Source organism: Monodelphis domestica, chromosome 2 (genome assembly GCF_027887165.1).
Source record: "Monodelphis domestica isolate mMonDom1 chromosome 2, mMonDom1.pri, whole genome shotgun sequence".
NCBI lineage: Eukaryota > Metazoa > Chordata > Mammalia > Didelphimorphia > Didelphidae > Monodelphis > Monodelphis domestica.
In genome coordinates, this window is record NC_077228.1 from 339,394,482 (window position 1) to 339,417,143 (window position 22,662).

General features: G+C 35.3%; 1 protein-coding gene across 13 annotated transcripts in view; it reads right to left on the reverse strand.

Annotated features, from left to right (window-relative positions):
* Positions 1–22,662, reverse strand: part of CEP162 (centrosomal protein 162) — a 118,140-nt gene continuing 95,478 nt past the window's right edge. For all 13 annotated transcript variants that reach the window (XM_007484275.3, XM_007484274.3, XM_007484273.3 and 10 more), the window contains 8 exons: positions 21,582–21,745; positions 19,900–20,004; positions 16,686–16,904; positions 15,204–15,862; positions 13,784–13,925; positions 13,030–13,128; positions 4,801–4,935; positions 1–1,453 (listed from right to left, as the gene is read on the reverse strand). In XM_007484275.3, coding sequence (XP_007484337.2) covers positions 1,247–1,453; positions 4,801–4,935; positions 13,030–13,128; positions 13,784–13,925; positions 15,204–15,862; positions 16,686–16,904; positions 19,900–20,004; positions 21,582–21,745 — 1,730 coding nt within the window. In that variant the 3' untranslated portion in view covers positions 1–1,246. The remainder of the gene's footprint in view (positions 1,454–4,800; positions 4,936–13,029; positions 13,129–13,783; positions 13,926–15,203; positions 15,863–16,685; positions 16,905–19,899; positions 20,005–21,581; positions 21,746–22,662) is intronic.

A 22,662-nucleotide genomic window follows, 5' to 3' on the forward strand; every position in this document is an offset into this window, starting at 1 on the left:
TTCCAAACAATTAAAAAGTAGACAACTTTATTATTATTTCATGGTATAATTCTTTCATACAAACATAAATAAAATAACACCACTCTGAGGTTCACAACTTCTTTTAGAAAGCGATGAGATTGTATATTTATTCTTTGTTTTTTCTCTGCCTCTATAGAAATAAGCATATTTTATTTCAACTAATACTCAACATGTAGTGCTGCTGAAAATTCAGTTTAAAATGATAAATCTGTTCTTGCAAATGAGAAGATGGTGTAACATCAGGACATAATTGCCTGAAATTTGAGGTTTCCAGGATGACTACCATACATCTTAGCTTTATGAAATGCCCAACATCATGAGTAGTTCGAATAATCCACAGCTAAATTTGGACTAGAATACCACATGTTTCACTGTGATTTTGTTAACATTAAGGTGTACAAAATACATCAAATTTGTAATTTACAAATTACATAAAAATAACCACATAAATCAGTATTGAAAAAATTTCCACACATATCTTTTACATAATTTAAACCAAGATTAGTCCCAATGGACCCTAGAAAGGTTCTATTTTGTAAGGGCTATTGTAGAAAAGTTTTAAGCTTAACTGTTAGCTTTAATATTTATGAAGTTTTACTTCATCTATCTAGCAAACCATCACCTGACCTCAAAAAAGGAAATGTTAAAAATAATAATATAAATGGAACAGGTATTTAGGATTTGTTGGTTTAAACAAAACCCCACGTTCCAAATTCACAGTTTTAAACATCTGCTGGATTTAATTCCTTTTAGTCTGGAAAGATATTAGGTGTGTGAGGAGCCACCTCAAGGAAGGAAGGTGAAACTGGGAAAATGAGGAGAAAGATAATTCTGAACACTGAGAAGCAACTGCTCTCTTTCAAATTGTAGGGAAAGCTGTATGACCCGATAGGCAATTCTGAAGACTGTGCTCAAGAGTTTTGTAAGAAAAACAGAAACCGTTTTCTTGGCACAAAGAAAATGAACTTATGTAGAAAGTTACTTAAAATCCTTTCACAGTTGTTTTCCTTTAAATAATTTAGTATGGAATTGTTGACATTTTTCCTACAAAGAAATGTGGCCCAATGCCATTTCCCCCCCTTATCCATCAGAGATCACTTATCTTCTCTTATCGTCAGTTGTCTGAATAATTGGTGGAAATCCTCTGGCTTCGGGCTTTGGCTTTCTCCAGGTCTGTCTGTTTTTTCTCCTCCTCCAGGCTTATGCTCTCTGTTCCCTTGAAATCTCAATAGTCAGGGTCATTTAATTGGTCAGAATAAGGAGCTGGAACAACAACTCCCTGTCGGTGCAGCTCTCGGAGCACATCTAATATGGAGTCTAATTCTACCCGGAACTTCTCGAGCTCCTGGTTCTTCAGCTGGGCCAGCCTCTTCCATTTCGCCACTTCCTTTTCTTGCTCAGTTTCCACCACCTGGCGTGTCTGCTGTATTATCTACAAATGAAGCATTTCCAAGTGAGACCCCGGGTTCATGCTGGTGATGCACCATCTCTTAGGCTTACTGTGAATCACAAAAGCAAGAAGCCCATGACGTCCCACTGCAGGAGGCAGGAGGGGAATCAGCATCGGCTCCCAACTGAGAAATGCATCTCGGTTTTCTTTATCAGGCCGGGACATGCACTATTGTGTCACAGACAAGGGGGGATTGAATTGATTATCTTATAAATTAATAATGTAATTAATAATATGGAATTCATACTAAAAATATTCCCCGAGTTTCTGACACAATTTAAGAATCTCTCACATGTTGGGGCAAAATTCTCTGCTTTCTAAGAGCTGGAACACCTCAGCGAGGGTCAATAGCGAGGAAAGAGAAGGGAAGAGAACAAGCCCATATTTTGTGCCTTTTTCAGCCAGGCTGGACAGCTAAGGGGCACAGGAGGACGCTGGGCCTGGTGTCAGGAAGACTCATCTTTCAGAGTTCAAATCTGGTCTCTGGATTGATATGATATCTCATTTAATCCTCACAATAATCCTGGCAGGCAGGTGCTATTATTATCCCCATTTTACAGTTGGAGAAACTGAATCAAACTGAGGTTAAGTGACTTGCCCAAGGTCACAAAGCAAGTAAATGTCTTAGGTGGGATCTGAACTCGATTCTTCCTGAGTCCCAGCTCTAGTCACCTAACTGTCATAGTGCCAAATTCTTTTGGCTGGAAAGAATGGTGATTAGATTGATGAATAAAATGTTCCTATAATCAGAAATGAAAAAAAAAAGTCTTATTAGCTAGTGGACCACACAAAAAAAGGTGAGGAGTAGATTTAGTCCTTGGGCTGTAGACTGCCAACCTCCTAACCCAGAAAAAGGTAGGTACTTCTTTCTGTGAGCATGCTGAAAGACAATTAGGAAATGTATAGCAGAATGACAGCAAAGGATAAGGATAAGATGGACCTCTGTTTTCTCTTTGCAAAACATTGGTTCTAAATTAGATTATTTTTAAGGTCTCCTCCTAGTTCTGAAATGTTGCCTGATGATAAGAGGGACACATTGTTAATGCTAACCAATTGCAACATGCTTTCTAATAATCTAATACTGAATAATACATGTTACACATACTGTAGGATGCTTGGCAGAGGAAATCTTATCCAATCAAAACAACGGATGCTCCTAAACATGACATACCCTGGACCTGCCAAGAATAGTCTATGTATGTTTGCTTAGATTCTGATAACTGGATTGGATAATTTCATTACAACTCTTTCAATTTGATTCAATCAACTTAAAGCATTTTTTTTTTCGCTTGCTGTTTTCAAAGGCATCATGTTAGATGCCTTGATAAACATAAGCATAAAAGAGAAACATAAAACATGGTAAGATGGAACTGTAATTCTTTTATTCTTTTATTTATAGCAAATAATCTTTTTATAAGATATTAAAAATTACTCATTTAGGATTTAGCATTTTCATTCATTAGATTCAGAATTACTTAATCATGAAGAATCACTACTCTTCATAGTTATCAGTTTTTGCAGACCTGGCATTAGACATGTAAAAGATTAAATATTTAATATAGACTCTGGATTTTCAGACTTGGTAAAAACATGGGGTGATGTTTCTATGTGCCTGGTTACAGACCTCAAAGAGCTGTAATAGGAGGCCTAGGTAGCCAATAAAATACACATCTCTATCTAGGTTCATTTAACCTCTAATTCAAGAGTTCCTAGCCTGGGGCTAGGAAAATAAGAAAAATATATATTTTTTTAAACCCTTACCTTCCGTCTTGGAGTCAATACTGTGTGTTGGCTCCAAGGCAGAAGAGTGGTAAGGGCTAGGCAATGGGGGTCAAGTGACTTGCCCAGGGTTACACAGCTAGGAAGTGGAAGAAAAATATTTTGATAGCCATATTTCAATATAACTGGTTTCCTTGGGAATCTTATGTTTTTTATATATTAAAAAAAAAAAAAAACCAAACTCTTGTGAGAAGAGGCCCACAGGCTTTTCCAGACTGCAGAAGGGGTCCATGACATAAAAAAGGTTGATAATTCTGGCTCTGGCTATATTTTGGTCTATGTCAAGAATTAATTTGACATTTTACTATGATATATATGTATATATGATTTCTAGAAGTCCTTCTGGTTCTAAAATTCCACAATTATATGAAGTATTTTAGGCCCATCACTCCCTGCCTCTTGTTTCAACCAAAAGTTTCCTGAAAGTCTTGGTTTTTGTCTACAACTGCTACATTTAGAGTAGAGATTCTTTGGCAATCAACATGCTTATTTGTAATGAAAATTGTAAGGTTGTAATCTAGGTTAAGGAAGTAAAGGCTCATTAGAATGCTCACCACCTACTTAGACACATTATTGGTGGCACCACAGCACAGTGACATTTCAGTGCAATATGGGAGGCTCAGATGGTGGCAGTGTTAATGGGCTGGTGGGCACACAGTGAGTGGAGAAGAAAGTCTAATAGTGTGAGATTCAGGAGAAAAGATGAGATTGTGTCTTTTTTTCTTTTTCTTATCAATCTTCCTGAATTATTTCTTAGTTCTTGGATCATTAAAATGTCTAAATGCTTGACTACATAGTACCATTTGCTTCAAACTTACCATGTAAACTTAAAACTGCTTTTATATACACACACACACACATGATTCTGCCAAATTATAAAATCATGTGTTCAAATGTTTTGCAACTAAGAAACATTTTAAATTTCTAGGAGCACATTAAAAAACTGAATTCCAGATGGAATTCTATTTTAATCTATTTACAGTTACTATAATCATAGGATATCACTAGTCATAACAATAGTAAATTAGTGGTTGTCACTTAGAATATTATCATACTTTTATATAGTTCTTTAAGGACTACAAAATGCTTTCATTTTCATCAGGATAATCCTCACAAGGAAGGAGCCAATATTATTCCCATTTTACAGAAGAGAAAATAAAGGTTCCACCCAAAAAGGGTTAAGTGGCTTGCTCAGGTAAGCATCTGAGGGAGAATCTGGCCTTGGGTCTTCCTGACTCCATGCCAAGGGCTGCCTCTCCAGCTGACCATGTCCGATCTACATTCTGACTGTGCAGAAACTGTCCCCATGGGGGCGTTCATATATCTGTCGGCACTGCAGGAGTGTGACTAAAAATGGCCACTTGTTAAGAATGAGCAAAGTGATGTTGAGTCCCCAGTTCTCTGAATCACCAGAATCACCAGGCACACTTCTGCCCCTTCTCTAATGACCCAGGGCAACAGGAAATGATTTAAGGACCTTTCCTATCTGAGAGAGCCCTCCCATCAACTAAGGGCAACCCCCTTCTGGCCCCAGGGGCAGTCGCTTTTACCTGTTGCAGCTCTTGCTCCCTCTGCACATGGCGCATCTCCATCTGTTTGATCTTCCTTTCCAGCGCCATGAAATGCTTCATCTCGGGAGTGTGACTTTCTTTGGCCTCTCGCAATTCTTCCAAAAGTTTTGAAATCTAGAATCAGAAGTGCAGATCAAAGTGTTAAAAATCTTGTTTTCTCACCTTACCTTGCAAAGTTGTTTCAGTAGGACATGCTCTGGAAGAATGAAGAATGGCCCCTTTTATCTTGGTTCTGGAGATATCTGGCATTTGGAGTGAGTGGCTGAGATCCCTGCCTTCGCTTTGGAGGAGGTTGCATTGGTGGAACTCTCTCTGGCCTAAAACATTAATCCTCTGGCTGAGGATTACCAGGAAATCCATGAGGAGATTGGATTTGGGGAAACCCTGCTGGGGCTGAGCCAAACACCAGAGCAGTACTTACGATGGTAGACTAGACAATTTTCTACCTTCTTATTTTTAAATCAGCATCCACAATATTACTTTAGAATTCTCATATTTAGAATAAAACCTAAATTTAAACTCTTACAGTACCTAAAGATACTAGAGAGCATTTCTAAGTAATCCATAAGGAAATGAGTTTATTTAAGGATCAAAGGAGGGAATTAAAAAGAATAACCAAATCAGTTATTAGTTGATCACTTTGACTTATTTTAATTTAACTATAGGATTAAGTTCTCTTCTTTAGTAAGCACTAGCCCTAATAGCTAAGCTAAACTAATATAGACAATTGCCCAAGTCTAAATTACTTATAGATTTAGTGAACATGTAGATTGGTAAGATTTAATCATCTAGTGGCAGATAAAGAAAGAAATGAATTTTTGTGGGAATGGAATAAGTTTTTAGATTAAGTTAAATATTAAAGGCTAAGTCCCTTTTCTGTCATCTGGAAGATAGGGGATAATTTCTTCTTTCCTGTAGTTGGAGGAAGATAGAAGTATAGTCAATGCAGAGGTCAAGATAGGAAAGTACAGTCAATGCAGAGATGGGATTGCCTGGGAAAGAACTGAGGGGTAGAGGGTCTGGAGGTAACAGTGAGCTCATAAGGAGAAGGAGAGCTATATTGATAGAAGGTTAGGACCAGATAAAGCAGGTTTGGTGGGTGACCATGCAAGTGGAACATTTGTGAATGACAGCAAAATCAACTATAAGACCTTTGGATCAAGATCTCTGTGTTACTGATATGGAGTGGAAGAATGGTTCATGGAACTGAGTAGATGGAAAACTGAGAAGTTAGAGTATTAAAGGGAGTGTGGTACCTTTCTGTAGTCCTGGCTATTGACTGGGTAAATGCATCATTGCTTAGATCATTTTAATTGGGCCCTGATTCAAAGACTTGTTATAGATTTATTTTTCTTTTACTTAGAATTTTTTCACCTAAGACTTTGATAGTCTATATTTTCATCCAGAGTTTTTAATTTTTTTATTTGGATTTTTCTGATATCCTTTTAATTTCTCTTACCAATTGATATATATACCTCAGCCATGCATCCCTAAGTGATCCTGGTTTTTTAATCACCCTCTTAACGGGGGGGAATGTAAAAGAAAAATATTATTTTTAATTTCAAAGTTTAAATTCCTTTTGAGAAGAATTTTAGGTAAAGAAGATGCTACCTCTCTGAATCCAGAACTGAACTGTTGGAGAAGCCACCATGAAGAAGCCTCCAGACCACAAGCTGCACAAAATTGAACTTTGGGTGTAGTTGACTGAACATTTATTTGTATGTATACTTTCATGCCAAAGGGGACTGCCCCCTAATTGGCTTTCTGTCAATTCGTCCAATAATTATTGGTTTTGTTCTTTTTTTCCTCTTATCCTCAAATTATCGTAATCTTTAAATTGATTATGTTTTTATGATCCTTTGGGGAAGGACTTCTTCCCAGAGGATCAAACGGAGGAATGTAAAAAATAAACTCGAATACAGGGCTACAATCCCCACAAGCCTTTGCTCCATTTCCCCAAAATGCTTTGTAATCTCACGCAATTCTGAGGTGGGCCGAGATTGAGGAAGGATTTAAGCTGGTGGCAAAGGTTTTTGGCGCTCTTTTCTCTTTTTGGACTTCCGTTTTGGAGCAGACGTGGCTCTTTCCATAATGTAGGTGAGGTCTTGTCCAGGCCTCTGGCCTAGGCACATTTTCCTTATCCTGTATTTTCTTTAATCCTTAATCTTCAATAAACCTCTAAAAATATAATCCTCCTTGCAGAGAGAAATAAATTTCTACCTGCCTCAGTCTCCCCTAAATTTTAACTGTTACACATATATTCAAGTGTTCTAATATGAGGGCAAGAGTTGTGGGGTAGAGAAAAACTGTGAACCATATATTAAATTTACCAAAAGAAAATATCTTAGTGATAAGTTTGAATAGGTGAACCTTTAAAGAGGAGACACTGAGGAATTGTGATAGAAGGAGAGTCTGGAAGTGGCAATGGAGAACACAGTGTATTATTTGACTGTGACCAGTGAGCCAATGGGTTTAAGTGAAGATGCAAACAGTATTGGAAATGACTGCAGTGTCTTCAGGAGGGAGTTAGTTCTTACTGAGTATCAGACGATAGGAGGAGTAGAAAAAGCAAAGTTTTAAGATGAAAGTAAGTTGGCTATTATTCATTAGACATTTTAGAAAGCACAGGAGATTTGGAGTGGGAAATGTGGAAGAGTAGGACTGAGGAGGATGAGGACAAAGGGATCTGTACTTGAGCAACTGAAGGCTCAGAGTATGTCTGAAGGTATGCGGATGGGGGAAAAACAAAAACCATTTTGAAAATGAGAACTATTCTAAAAGAGGTAGTTGGGTCCTCCCTTTTTAGAAGTCCTCAAGCAAAGCCAGTATGATTGACTATCTGTCAGGTACACTATAACAGAGATGCCTTTCAGGTCTGAGTTGAACTTAAAAGCTGCTTAGGTCCTTTATACCTTTCAAATTCTGTAATCCCTCTATTTGTAGGTGAGGTAGACCTATGTGCAAATCACAGTGTGGGGGAAATGTCCCCCAGATTTCCACAATAAGCTTGTTTATCTTCAATGGAATTTGTTTCAAATGGGTCACACCTGTTTTATTTTTTCAGTTGGCATTGAATAATTAAGTCAGTTTTTCATTTCTTAAGTAGTTAGATTCATTCATTCATAAAAGCAAAAATTGAAATTGCCTTTACATATTGAGGTTGTATATATAAAAAGAATCTACTCTTTTAAAGTAAAAAAAAATTGTGTTATCCTGATTGATCATTTAAATTATATAAACTATAATCTGCTTTATAAACACTTAATTAAAATCTAATTTACAGTGAGGATTAGGATTTACAGGTTCATAGCCAGCAGCTTTTCTTAAGCTTCTTCACTAGCATGAATACTTTTAATATCCATACTCTTGACTCAAATTCAGCCAAGTTCAGATTTCAGATACTCAGAAAAGTTAATTATTTTTTCTTAGTAGTATTAAAGCCCATTATAAAAAGTATTCTAGGAAGAGGAGAAATGACTCAAAATACTTGTAAGGGGAAAGCAAAACTGTTTACATGCTGAAGAAAAATTTAAAAAATCTTTAAAATGCTATAATATAATCTGGTTGTAAAACTAGAAATGTCATGGCTCAGTGAGCTAAAAGATAGGAAAGAGATAAGATGCCTTAAAATTAAAAAAAAATTCATGAAAAAGGAGAAAACTGACTAACAATGACAGTCGTGTTTTGAACAACTTAGGGGTCACAAAATTTCTATCTATGATCATGATAGTTATACCACAGAGTACAGTCATAAAAGTAACCATATAATTCCCAGAGTAGCACTATACAAAACTCTACAGGAGGAGGAGGAAAAAAGTTTATTATAAGAGCATTACTTATCTCCTTTTTTTGGGCAACCAAAGACTATTTTGACATTAGTGTTGTGTTAGGAGCTATAATTGCAAAATCCTTCAAGGAGGAGTCTTTTATGTACTGGAATGCTGGGTTACTTGCTGGAGCAGACAGATCTGGCTGAATTCATTATTTTACATGGTATTTTAAAAATAATATGTTCTGAAGCAGTTAGGTAGCATAGTACTAGGCTTGGATCAGGAGGACCTGGGCTCAAATCTAGCCTCAGATACTTCCTAGCTGTGTGATCTTGGGCAAATCACTTAAGCCTAATTGCCTAGTTCTTGCTACCCTAATGTCTTAAAATTGATACTAAGACAGAAAAATAAAGGATGACTACTACTGTAACAACAGCTACTGCTGCTACGACTACTACTACTATTGCTACAATTACTGCTACTGCTACTACTACTACCACCACCACTACAACTACTACTATTGCTACTATGCTTTTTCAAGTTAGGGAAGAAATAGTCAAATGTAAATACATGGTAAGTTAAAGATGTAATGTAACCTTAAATAATGTTGAAGAATTACCCTAAAGGAGAGTGGCAACATCCTTTGAAAACATTAAACACAGATAATAAATGTATTTTAATTTAAAATCCAAGATTTTTGATTTTTTGTTTGAGATTTTATTTTTATAAAAATCCAAGATTTTGATTTTGTTTGAGAAAGATATTCAAGGAAGAAGCTTGCTAACTCCCAAACCCAGAGAATGAACAGTTGCAGAAAGATGCGAGAAAACCTACACTACAGCAAGAAGATCAAGAATGAACTTTGGGTGTGGTTGATTGAACTGAAGTTTGATTGAACATTTATTGTAAATGTACACATTTATGCCAAAAGGGCCTGCCCCTAATTTGGCTTTCTGTCAATGTGCCTAGCAAAACATTGGTTTTGCTTTCTTTCTTTCCTATTTCTCCCTCACTACTTTAATTTCCTCTTAGAAAATTTAATATTGTATGAATCTGTAGTTTGAAGTGCGTTTAGGACTACAAGATGATTATGTTAAATGATCAATGGGGAGACTAGTCTCCCAATGATTATCAGGGGAGATTGTGAATCTTAAAATTTCTTAGACTCTACATTAGAACATTTGGCTAAGGCTATTCCCCATTTTAAACAATGAAGATACTTGGTCAGGAATGTATTGAGAACTTTACATTACTCCACCCATACTTAGGCATACTTTAGGGGAAGATAAAGTTGTAAACTACTTATGGAACAATGAGAAAAAGTCCCCAACCCATACGTATAGTGAGGCAAAAGCTTAAGAGCTAGGTCTAGTTTTAGATCTAATACATAAGGGTGCTAAGTACCTATGAAGGTCAAATTAATCACTAAAAGGTCAAGCAACTTACAAAGGGCAAGCTTAGAGAAGAGGTGTGAAGTACTCAGAAGATATAATCTATCCAGAGAAGACAAGAACTAAAGAGTGGTAAAAACTAAGAATGGGCAGTCCTAGGAAAAGCGTCTAATGTGATTGGTAGACGTGAAAATTTAGGGGAGGTGACACAAGAGAAAATTTTCTTTAAAAGGAAGGAGCTTGAGGCTTCTGGGGTGAGTTCAGCTTTGGAAGCTGAATTGGAGGTCAGGAGTCAGAGGAGGCTCTCTGAAGGAACTGTCTCTGAACAACTAGAGTTTTGCTTGGAATAACCTTGTAGTGAGTGATTAAAGACTGACTTAGTTTCTCTCTTAAAGAGAAAGGCCTAGGCCAAAGGCCCTAGCCTTTTCCTACTATTTCCTCTTACTCTGTCTCTTTTCCTTCCCTTAATTCCTTCATCTGTATTAATTAAAATCTCCATAAAACCCAGCTGACTTGGGTATTTCATATTTGGGAATTTTTCCCATGGCAACCACTTATTTTTGATTTAGCTCAAGACACTAAAAATTATCTTTACAGTTTTGGCAATTCGCAGTCTTGAAACCATATTTTCTCGGTCACAGTTTATGGCTGACCATGAAGGAAGGTTGTGACTAAAACCCTCAAAAAATATCTGTGAAATCTCTTTCCTTTCTCTCTTTATTACTTGCTCTGTCAGTCAGTCTTTTTTAATGTGCTAACTTGGCTTCAAAACACAGCTGTAAGAGTGGGTGAGTAAAAAACATTTTGATTTCTCCTTGAATTAAGTCGAACACAGCTGTTTTAAATCTTAGCAACAGGGCCCTAAGGTCCTGGCTAGGAGAGCTGTTTCTAAATATCCTTTCCTTTAGGGAACAACCACCTAAATTAGGATTAAGGGAAACCTGGGAAAAGCTTTTGGCCTTGTCCTGCTCCCCACGTGTTTACTTTAGAAATATGTGGATACAGCCAGTTCACAATGTCCTTAACAACTGGCTCATCAGCTCCATGACCAACCTTGTAAAATTCGCATTCGCTGCCTCTCTGAAATTTCTCATACCATGGGGCTTATAGCAAAGTATAATCGACACGCTACTCCCCCTTGGGATTTTGATTGTTATAGTTGAAATATTGTATTTCCTTACAAAACCCACTTCTCAGTCAAACCAACCGAGTGTTCCTTCTACTACTCAACAAAATGCAGAAATAAATACTTGGCTTGAGCTTATAGAGGAAAGACAGGGGGAGATCATAGCTTTTATGAGAAACATTAAAAGAGAGTTAAGAACATTATCAGAATCTCTGTCCCAACTTGCTCTGGACATTAACCTTCCTAGCCAACCCACTTCTCCCCCTGCCCCCTCGGCCTTAGAACCCCCTGCTCCTAACCAACCAACCCCTCCCCCTGCCCCCTCAGCCTCAGAAAACCCTGCTGAGGTCCTGACAGGTGAAAGGGAAATGTTGCCTCTCCGTCACTCACTAGAGCTGTTTTCATTATGGTTATCAATGATCTTTTAACTACTTGAGCCAAAGGCCCTTTCTTAGCCTTCAAGACACTGAACCCTTCCTGTGGCTTCTGCCCCAGTGTCTTCTTCCTTCTGCCTCCCTCCACCTTTTAAACTGGTTCTCCCTTCACCTGTATAACTTCCTCCTCAAATCTCTTTTGTTGGGACATCATTTTTCTCTCAATCACTCAGCATTTGTGGATGCCAGGATCTTTTTTTCTTTGGATTTTGTTGTGATTTCACTTTCTTTATTATCTTGTGGATTTGAATTTTTGCCCTCATCTTTTTAATCAGATTGGTAAAATTTAATCAATTTTATTAGTCTTTTTAAAGGAATAATAGCTTTTAAAAAAACACTTGTCTACTTTTTATGGTTTTCAGGTTGTTTGTTCTCTTCTAATCTCCTTTTTTGTGCTCATTTTTGGTTTATTTATTTTTTGGCTTTCTAAGTTTTTAGTGAGGGATCTCAAGGTCATGCTGAATGAAAATCAACTGAGAGAAATGGGAATATCATGGACAAGAGCCTTGGGTTGAAGGAGATAAGCATGGCATGATAACTGTCTTAATCTAGTTTAAAGAATAACTGTCTTAATCTAGTTTAAAGACTGTCATGTGGAAAGGATAAGACTTATTTTGCTTGACCTGAGAGGGAAGAATTGGAAGAAATTGGTAGAGGTTCCAGAATGATATATTTTAGCTAAAAATATGAAAAATTTTCTAATGATGAAATCTATCAAAAAAGTGAAATGGGTTTTCTCTCATTAGGAATACTCAAATGAAAGCTAGAATATGTAGAGGGATTACTATATTAGGTGGGTATGGATGGCTTCTGAGATTCCTGAAATTCTGGGATTTTATGATTTAAATCTATATGCTCTATGTTTTTATTTTAAATACCTATATTCATTCCCAAATGAGCCAACTGTTATTCATATAATGGATTCTCTCTACCAGTAACAATCTGCAAAGATATACATAAGGAACAATTAAGGAAAATGAAACATGTACCTTCTAAACTATGTTTTAAAATTTCAAGTACTTTGCCTTCTTAGTTGGTAATGAGAAAAACAAATCATAAGCTATAAAGAGAATTCTTAGTTTTAAAATTTTCATTTTAAGGAACTGTGGCATATTTTCTATCACTGATATGCATTTCTAATTTGGGAAAAAATTAAGTTTAATATCTATCTTATAAAGGAATACTCTTGTTTATCCAAACACTAGCATTTTGAATTTAGACTGGGAAAAGAATAAACAGAATTAAGTTTACACATGAATAATTCGCTAAGATGTATTTGACATGTGTTTGGATGGTTTTGGTTAATTCTTATTTATGTAAAAGGGAATGCTTAATCCCTTGCTCTAACTTAACTGGGGAAAGAATTGGCTGGCTCAGTGAACAGCAACTTCTAAAGAACTTCTTCTTTAAAAAAACCCACAAAGTAAAAAGATTTGATGGACATTGCAAAAATTACAAAATCATCACACATATTTTCTATCTCTTACCTCTTTCTGGAGGATTTCCTCTCGAACTTGAGATATTGCCAAGGATTCTGTACTTTCCTGTAGCTCACTAACTTGTGTTTGGAGATGCTTTATAAGAACCTATGGAAATTTGCCAAACATACCACATTAAAAAACCTCAGGTTGGAACAGTTATTTGAAAAAATACAAGAAAATTAGAGCAAGAGAGGAGAAAGAGAGACAGAGAGAAGAAAAAGAGAGAGGAGAAAGAGGAGACAGAGACATAGAGGAGCGGGGGGAGAGATAGACAGACAGACAGACAGACAGACAGTGAGAGACAGACAGACAGAGAGATAGAGAGAGGGAGAGCATGAAACCCAATTAGGGAAAAATTTATCTGGGAAGCCTAGGGATAAATCTGCATAAAATTATAGTTTTGGTCCAAATATATATTATCTTATAAAATAACATTTCTTTGAAAGAAAAAAAGGGCAATATAATAAAAATGTTTGTTATAAAAATCAATGAAATTAAAAATTAAAAAATAAGTCACTTAAGCCTGATTTTGGGAAAAATAAAGTAGAGATTATATTGAAGCCAATACAATTTTTTTTACTAGGTTCATTTTTAAAAAATAAAAATGCTCAAACTAGATTAACTTCCACAAAAACCGAATAATTTTCCAATTCTATTCCATAGACCTTCAATATTTTCCAAATTAAATAATGCTCTGTTAAGTAGCTACTAAAAAATAGTCAAGACTTGGTAAAGTAAGAACAAAATTACATTTATATACCTCTTGTGTTGATATTTTGCGATTTAGTTCAGCTACTTTGGAAGAAGAAGTGTCTATAGCATGTTGGCAAAGAAGTTTTTCTACTTCTCTCTGGTGAGAGGCTTTAAGGGCTGCAATGTGCTCTGCTATATCCTCTTTGGTTCTAGAAAGATAAAGAAAGAAGTTTTGGGTGTAATTGCTGCTCTAGCTTCTAATGCTGAATTAATAAAGAAATATTTCAAGGAACTTTATATTATTGAAGGGTGTATTTTTCATCTACAAAGAAAGTAAAATTCCTAACTTCTAGTCATTTAAAATAAATTTAAATTTCTTGAATGGATTTTGAGAACAATTAAAGTTTTGTCTTCTTGAATTTCTCAGTAATTGTGGCTAGTGTAAAATCACTTTATATATGCTATCTTATTTGATCTTCATAACAACTCTGGGATATAGGTGCTACTATTTTCCCCATTTTGCAGACAAGGAAACTGAGATAGACGTGACTTGCCCAGAGTCATATAGCTCGTCAATATCTAAGATATGATTCAAACTCATATCTTTCTGACTCTTAAGGCCTATGTTCTATCTATCCACTGCTTTACCTAACTGCTTTAATAGTATTTAATATAGTTTTAAGAGACAGTATTTATTAATTTTTGTTCTATAATTTCTACCTATGTTGTACCAGAAGTAGATTCACATTTGTGGAGGTGTCTTGATCTTTATATACTAATCCAGGATCTTAAAGATAATTTGCACTTAGGAGTCTGGCCTGATAATTGATGAGAAATGATTTGAATCCTACCCTACTTAAGTAGATCCTTGCCCATCCTAAATCATTGACTTTATACACATGCTCATTTCCAATCAGTATTATTCAGTCTTTTGCTACATGTTCTAACCCTGGGGATCCACCTCATTTCCAGAGAAACAAACTCACAGTGGTTGTCCCTACTTCTGCCTAAGATTAATCCTCCAATGAAAATGCATATTTTGAGTTATACCAGTCCAAAAGGGACTGCACTAATAGACGGTTATTTGAACTAGAAGACTATAAATAATGTACCTTGGAAGAAAGTGAGGTCTCAGACTGTGAGGAAGGTCTAGGATCCTATTTGTGGAAAGGGACTAGTTCTTCTAATAAAATTGCTGTTGACTTGGAACTCTGCTTCAGGTGTTTTATTGAAGACTGGATAAATTTTTGGCATTACATTGAGAAGCTACTATTTGATGTCTGCTTTTTTTGACTATGAGAGTAGTATCAGAGGTTGTTTACTAAATGATGATATTGTCAAAAATGTTTACTAAATGATATAGTTAAAAAAAACCATAAAGCAGAATAATGTAAATGAAAAGATCACTAAAAGTTCTGAGATTATCTAACCTATTTCCAGTCTTCTGATATTATAACAGGGTTTAATAAGTTCACTTAATTGTTTACCTTTTCACTGAACTTTCAGAGTGGGCTAGCACTGCTTCGGATTTTGCCCTCTGCTCATTCACTTCAGTTGTCAGTCGTTCTACCTCATTTTTCAATCTGGAGTTTTCTTGTAAAACTTCTGATATGTGAGAATCTGCAAAGGCATGTGGTTCATACAATTTGCTATCCAAGGTTTCTGGAAAGGAGTCAGCATCCCTTTTACTGAAGACCAAGAGATCTTTCTTCACCTTTTTGGCAGATCTTTCCTCACTTCTGGGTTTGTCAGATGAGTTCTGACTAGACAACATCAGTCGCCTTTCTTTTTGAAGTTTCTCTACAGTTTTTGTAAGATCTTGTATTTCTCTTCCTTTTGCAGCCAGTTCTTGATTAAGTCTTACTAATCTAGCTTTGGTGTGAGCCTGTTCTACTTGGAATTCTAAAGACTGGAAATCGTTATCATCTTTTTCATTCTTCTTGAGTTCTAACTGGGCATTTTGACTTTTAAGACTTTCTATTTCAGCTTCAAGGGTTTTTACAGTTGCCAGATGGACATCCTTCATATCACAAAGTTCTTGTTCTAGAGCCTTCATATTGGCCAAGTTTTCAGGTTTCTTTTGCTCCTCTGTTAATTTACAGGAAAGCTGCTGCTCAAGTTCCGTTACTCGTTGTTCATATTGAATCTGCAAAAACCAAACAAACAGTAATATAATGCCCAACAGCTTCTCTTAAATTTCATTAAAGTATTTAACAGTGTGTTACAGCCTGTTCATTCAGAGTTTTCACAGAGTAATTTTTATAAGCCATACATGTTTCTCACTAGTAGCTTCTAGAAGCTATCCACAGTTGAAACCTGTTCAGAAGATGAGGTTGGAATTAAATCCCAAACAATGTGCTTTAAAATGGTTCTGACATCTTAATATTTATTAATAACATTTATTAATATTTATTTTAACATTTTAAATATTACAAATAAATACTTTTTTTTAAATGAAAAAGGCAAAAAAAGGAATGCTGACCTAATTTCTGGGACAAACATGTCAAATGTGAAAAGCACCCCTTTGGATGAACTCAAACTTGCCTGGACACCTACTTTCTTAAATTCCTTCCTGTACCAATAGGCCAAGTTTTCCTCTTATCATCTTAGATTCCAACTTTGCCACTGTGCTAACCTACTCTTCTACCTCTTTGTTATACCTTCTGTCTCTGGTCTGACTTTTTGGTTAACTCAACCTTCTCCTAAGCTTTGACAGTGGATTACTGCTGCACATCATTCCATCCAGACCAGGCTAGCTTACCACGGTGGACTCTTGGACATAGCCCCTGGCTTCCTTTGGGGCCAGGAGGCATAGATTTGGGGAGAGTTTTAAAGACAATGCTGGCAACTAAGAGAAGAGCCAGGTAAGATGCTCAGGTAATAGGAGGACGGATTAGCCAGAACAAGTTTTAGGTCTTGATTATATGTGCCATTCTATTATCTTTTTATCAGAAATTATAGATTCTTACCTTTATTTTTTGAAATTGCTGTTCCATAGAACGAAGACTTTTTTTTGCTTCCTCATCTTTACCCTCAAGCTCAGTTTCTAATTTCTTTATTCGTTTTTCCATAAATTCAACTGTATTTTTAGGTGAAATGTCTGTATCACCTGCTGCTGATGCAGCCATTATTAAAGCAGGCAATGAATTAGGATATCTTCTTTTTAGAATGCCTTCCATTTCTTTAACCTATTAAAATATGATTATGAACATGTAAATTAATATGCATAGTGAATTACATAATATATAATCTTATATAGCCTGAACTATGTCCATCAAATCTGCATTTATATAACTTGCCAAACTCCTAACTTGTATCAAATGCAAAATACAAACAGTTCTCACTTTACATCTGTGGAACCATTGTACAGGTCACTATATAAAGTGATTTTTTCTTATTTAAAATGACAAGTGTTGTGCTATTTGCTTTTAAGTCTTTTTTTTTATTGAAAGGATGGAGAAAATGCCACTAATTAGAAAATTTCATTAGTGTGTGCAACAAAATTGTACCACTTGATCTTCTGACTAAGACTAAAAGGTATTTTACTAGATAAATAACTTAAATTATTGTGACTTTCACATAAAAGTATATGATAATGACTATATTATGATATATCTTACTATACTATAAAATACTATAAAAATAAAAATCAACTTCAGGTTGTTAATTACATGTCTATAAAAAATTAACAAGATTAGAAATATGTATCATATCAAGTACAACAAAATGTAAGATAAGGAATATAATTTTTGAAAGGAATAATGGAAGATAAAACAAAATATTCTGAAAAATGAGAAATTCAGAGTTGCATATTTTCTAGTACTAGCTGTAATTATTTTAAACTTTTATTAGATATATTTAAATTTAAACACAACTATATTCATTTTCCTCAACTTGAAGATAATTTCATATTGTGGTTATAACTGGGTGGAAGACTCATCAGTTCTTGTCTTGCCTTTTGATTTGACTTGGTATACCTCAAGTAAAATAAATCAGAATACAAAGTATGAAACCCTCCACAGGGTCTGCCTCTGATGCTTTATCATGGCCTGATGGAGGATCCAAGTCTGTAAAGGCTATACCAGTAGAATGTAAGTTCTGAATAGTTCTATCATACTGGAAAAACTTCAAATATAATTCTAGTAATAGAATATATATGCTCTTTTTGAAGACCAGCAAAGCTAGGAAACCTCATCACTTGTATGATGAAATATCTAGTGATGAATTATTTGGCCATGAGAACCCAGGAAATCAAGAAAAATGTAAAATGGCTCTCAAATCTGTGGAGCCCTAGTTTACATCAGTAGTGACAGAGAGGTGGAGAAAACAGTCAGAGGGTGATAAGAATTACATAGTTTTAGCCCTTCCATAAACATTAACTCCTAGAATTCTGATGAGTAAGAGGTAGAATCACAGAGTTGTTTTAGTTAGCATTTTTCTTATTTTTGGTGATTTGGAACATTTTTTCTTTTGCCTCTTGATAGCTTCCTTTTCTTCTTTTGAGAACTGACTTCTTATTCTTTGACTGTTTATCTGTACAAATATATAAATATAGGGAATGGTTGAACAAATGGTATATGAATTTAATGGAATATTAACATGCCATGAGAAATGGCAAGAGGTATGGTTTCAAAGGAACCTAGGGAGATTTGTATGAATTGGTGCAGAGTGAAGAGGGCAGAACCAGGAGAACAATTTATACAATAACAGAAATACATAAAAGGTAAACAACCTTGAAAAACTTAAAAACACTGATTAATACAATGACTAATAGAGATTCAAGAAGATGGATGCTAAAGCATGCCACCTCATCTCCTGACAGAAATGACAAGATTTAACTTGTAGAACGAGACATATATTTTTAGGTACAGTCAATGTCGTAATTTCTTTTGCTCAATTATAAGTATTTGTGATGAAGAGAAACATATGAGTTTCTCTTTGAATGCTTGTTAGAATTCAGTGGTAAATCTATATTCCTTGGTTTTTTCCTTAGGGAGCTCCTTCTGGCTATTTGTTTCTTTTTTCTGGTACAGGGTATTTGAATTCTTTATTTTTCATTCTATTAATCTAGGTATTTTATATTTTTGTAAATATTCATTTTATTTATTAATTTTGGGGTATATAATTGGGAAAAAGAGTTCATGATTATTTCCTCCCCTTTTGTTGAGAAAGGGAAGGATAGTGGAAGAGAAAGAAGAGGGGAGGTAGTGAGTGGAAAGGGTATCTAAATTGATAATCTGAGTATCTAAACTGAGAGTGGATAATGAAAGAAAGGGAGGCATATATTCTCAGTTATTCAATAGGGGCAAGGTTAGTCATAATAATTTAAGATATAGCATTCTAATTCTTTGTTCTTGTTTAGATGACTGTAGATATTGTATTTATTGCCTTCTTGGTTCTGCTTACTTCATATATCATTCATATAGATTTTCCTATGCTTCTCTGAGTTCTTCACAATAGTCACTTCTTATGGTGATTGCACATATGGAAATCTACTTTAATTCCAGCTCTTTCTTACTACAAAGTGGCACTATTAATACTTTGGTATATATGACAACTTTATATCTTTGACCTCCTTGGCATATACACCTCACAATGGAATATCTAGATCAAAGAGTATGGATGTTCTAGGCACCATTTTTTAAATGCATAAATATAAACCACTTTCTAGAATGAGCAGACCAATTTGTTGCTCTTCCTACAGTTTACTAATCTATCTGTCTTACCATAGTCTAATATCCAATATGGTTAATGTCTAAGTTTTGACATTTTTGCCAGTTTGCTGGGTGTGAGGTAAAACCTTAGAGGTTTTTAAAATTTTCATTTCTCTTACAATTAAGCATTTGGAGCAATCTTTATATGGTTATTAATAATATGCAATTCTACTTCTGAGTATCATTTTTTCATATCCATTCTTTGACTGCTAATCTACTGGAGAATGCCTCATAGTTTTATATTTTTGGTTAATTATCTAAATATACTACTTTATTAATGTCTTCAAATTCTGCATCATAAATATTTTCAACCCCAGAGATAGCTATGTTAAAATATAGAAATGATAACTACAAATCTAAAGTACCATGATTAGTATTTTCCAAGGAAGATATCATTGCTTTTTTCCCAGAGGGGGAAAATGCATTTTTTACAAAATACTTTTAATATTAAATCAAGCCTTATACATACTTGCCGTTCAAGATCCTGAATTTTTTTAGCATCAACTGCTCTATCTTTCAGACGTAACTTCTGTTGTGAAGACTGATTTCCAGCTTCTGTTTTCAGTTTTTCAACCTGTTCAACCGCAAGAAAAAGAATAAAGAAAGGCAATTTTACTAACCTGTAAAATCAGTATGTGGTCTTTGGAAGAAGGGCATTTTGGGTTCAATAGGTGAACAGTCCTGAGAATCTCATGCTTTATTTTTTTCTCTGCTGCTGGTGAATGGACTAGGTGGCAATTCAATACAACAAACATTTATGAGTCTGCTATGTATAATGCATTATGCTAGGCCCTGAGAATTCAGTGTGAAATTAGACATCAGGCCTTATAATATCTTAAGGGAAAGGTACACATAAATAACTATATTTTACAGGTGATAGTAAAAGAGGCCCATACAAAGTGCCAAGAGAAATTCAAGGAGGGAGAGATCACCTCCAGCTGAGGGATTAGGGGAGTTTTGTGAAGGGAGTGGAACCCATTTTTGGTCTGAAGAAAGGGAAGGATTTCATCCGGTCAGTGTTGGGAGGAAAGAGCCTGCTTCAGGCCAAGAATACAAGTAAAGGAAAGGAGAACAGAGGAGAGGAAGAAATGGAAAAAATACAGTCAGACTAGAATGAAGAATGAAGGCTGAATTAAGAGGAATATGTATTGTAGAAGTTTATCAAAGTCAATGAATAGAAGATCACAAATTGTAGGCTTGGAACTTCAATCACGTTTTATTTAGGAAATAATGGAGAATCACTAAATATTTTTAAGGAGGAAGTACTGTAATCATAATGGTATAGTAGGTTAAGCTGGCAGCAGGATAAAAGATGAGACTTAGGAGGTGAGAAAGTGGAAGTAGGGATTTAAGGAAGGAGACTATTATAATAGTTCTGGTAAAGGTGATAAAACCCAATCATATTAGGATAGTGAAAGTGAAAAAGGGTAGACCGGTTTCTTAGCTATAGTGGAATTGAAATCAACAGAACTTGACATTCATGTGGATTCTGGAGATTGGTTGAAGTATTAGTTAAAGAAGACAGTTACTGAGTCTGGGTGAGTAGAAGGATGAGAAGGGCATCAACAAAAAAGGAAATGTTAAGAGAAAGGGCTAGTTGTGGGGTGGGGATAAAGATAATGAATTCAGTTTTTGATATGTAGACATATTCAGTGGGATATTTTTGGAGATATCTATTAGATTCCTGGAAATGTGAAACTTAAGTTGGGGGTAAAGTTGGGAAGATTTGGGAGGCCCAGGGAGAAGGGGAAGGAAAGAGAAAGAGGGAGAGAGACAGACAGAGAGAGCTATTATTAGAGACGCCTCTGGGAAAAGTCACTTTCCCATCCTCCCCTCCCATCTTTTGGCCTCTAGTTCTTACATGAGAATAATTTAATATTAATGGATTATTTTGCAAAAGCTAGTATCTTTACTATGATTAAGACATGTTCTTAAACAATCTATAGTTCATGTGAGTTAAGAATCCAAAGATTTGAGATAAACATAAAAATCTTCATATCTAGCAATGTCCTACAATCTATGATTATATCCAAGCATCTAAAACTAGTTTCAAAAATTGAGTCAAAAAATTTTATAAAGCTTCATGTAACTGCTGAGGAAAATGGTATATCCTAATTGCTACAGAAGCAAACTCTGAGTTATAACAATTACCTGGAGTTTGAGCTTCTCAATTTCTTCACTTGCCTCTTTGAGCCGAACAGCATCTTTATCCAAAAGTTCCTGATTTTCTGCATACCACTGTAATCTCTTCTGCAAACAACTGATTTCTTGTTTATGAGCTTCTTCTATGAGCTTTATTTCATGTGATTTCTCACCTACAACATAAAATATTTCTATTTGCACTGAAAATTTTCAAAATATATAAAATACAATCACAATCTTACAAATTGGAGATAGCCTCAAAGATTATCTGGGCCAACTTAAACAGCAATCCCATTAAAGCAAGGGTTCTTTATTTTTTTTCATCCTCAAAACTTTATTTATTTATTTTGATATACATTTATTATGTGTCCTTCCTACTTTCCCTTCCCTTAAATAATTAAAAAACATTTCATAAGAAAGGCATAATCCAATAAAATAAATTCCAAGTACTCATAATCTATGCTATTAAGGAGGCTGAAACTGGTAAGATAGTTTGTACTTGGGAGTTCTCAGCTACAGGAGGGCTAAAGGCAATTAGGTGTCCACATTAAGTCTGGTTAGTGCCTGAGAAAGGGGAGTTACTAGGATATCTATGGAAGGATGAACTGCTCTTGAAGGCTGCTGCACTTCCAATACTGGAGACAACGGTTTATCTGTTTTCAAGGCAAAATTCTATAGTAGGGGTTCTTGCCCTTTTTTGTTCCATGGGCTCTTTTGGTAGTCTGGTGAAGCATATAGATCTTTTCAGAGAGTAGTGTTTTTAAATGCATAAAATAAAAAGGAAACCAATAATGCTGAGATATATCAAAATATTAAAAAAAAAAAACCTTCACAGACACCAGGTTAAGAACTTCTCCTGACAAATGGTCATTCAGCTTATGTTTATGGATCTTCGGGACTGAAGGATCTGAATGTATTTGGAAGGATAGTTTTAATTGTTTTTTTTTAACCCTTACCTTCTGTCTTAGAACTAATACTATGTACTGTATTCTGAGATGTTCTAATGTGGAAATGATGTAGGACCCAAGGGGTACCTACCCACCAACTGGGGGTAGTAACGAGAACTTGTAATACTAGGGAATACAAAGTC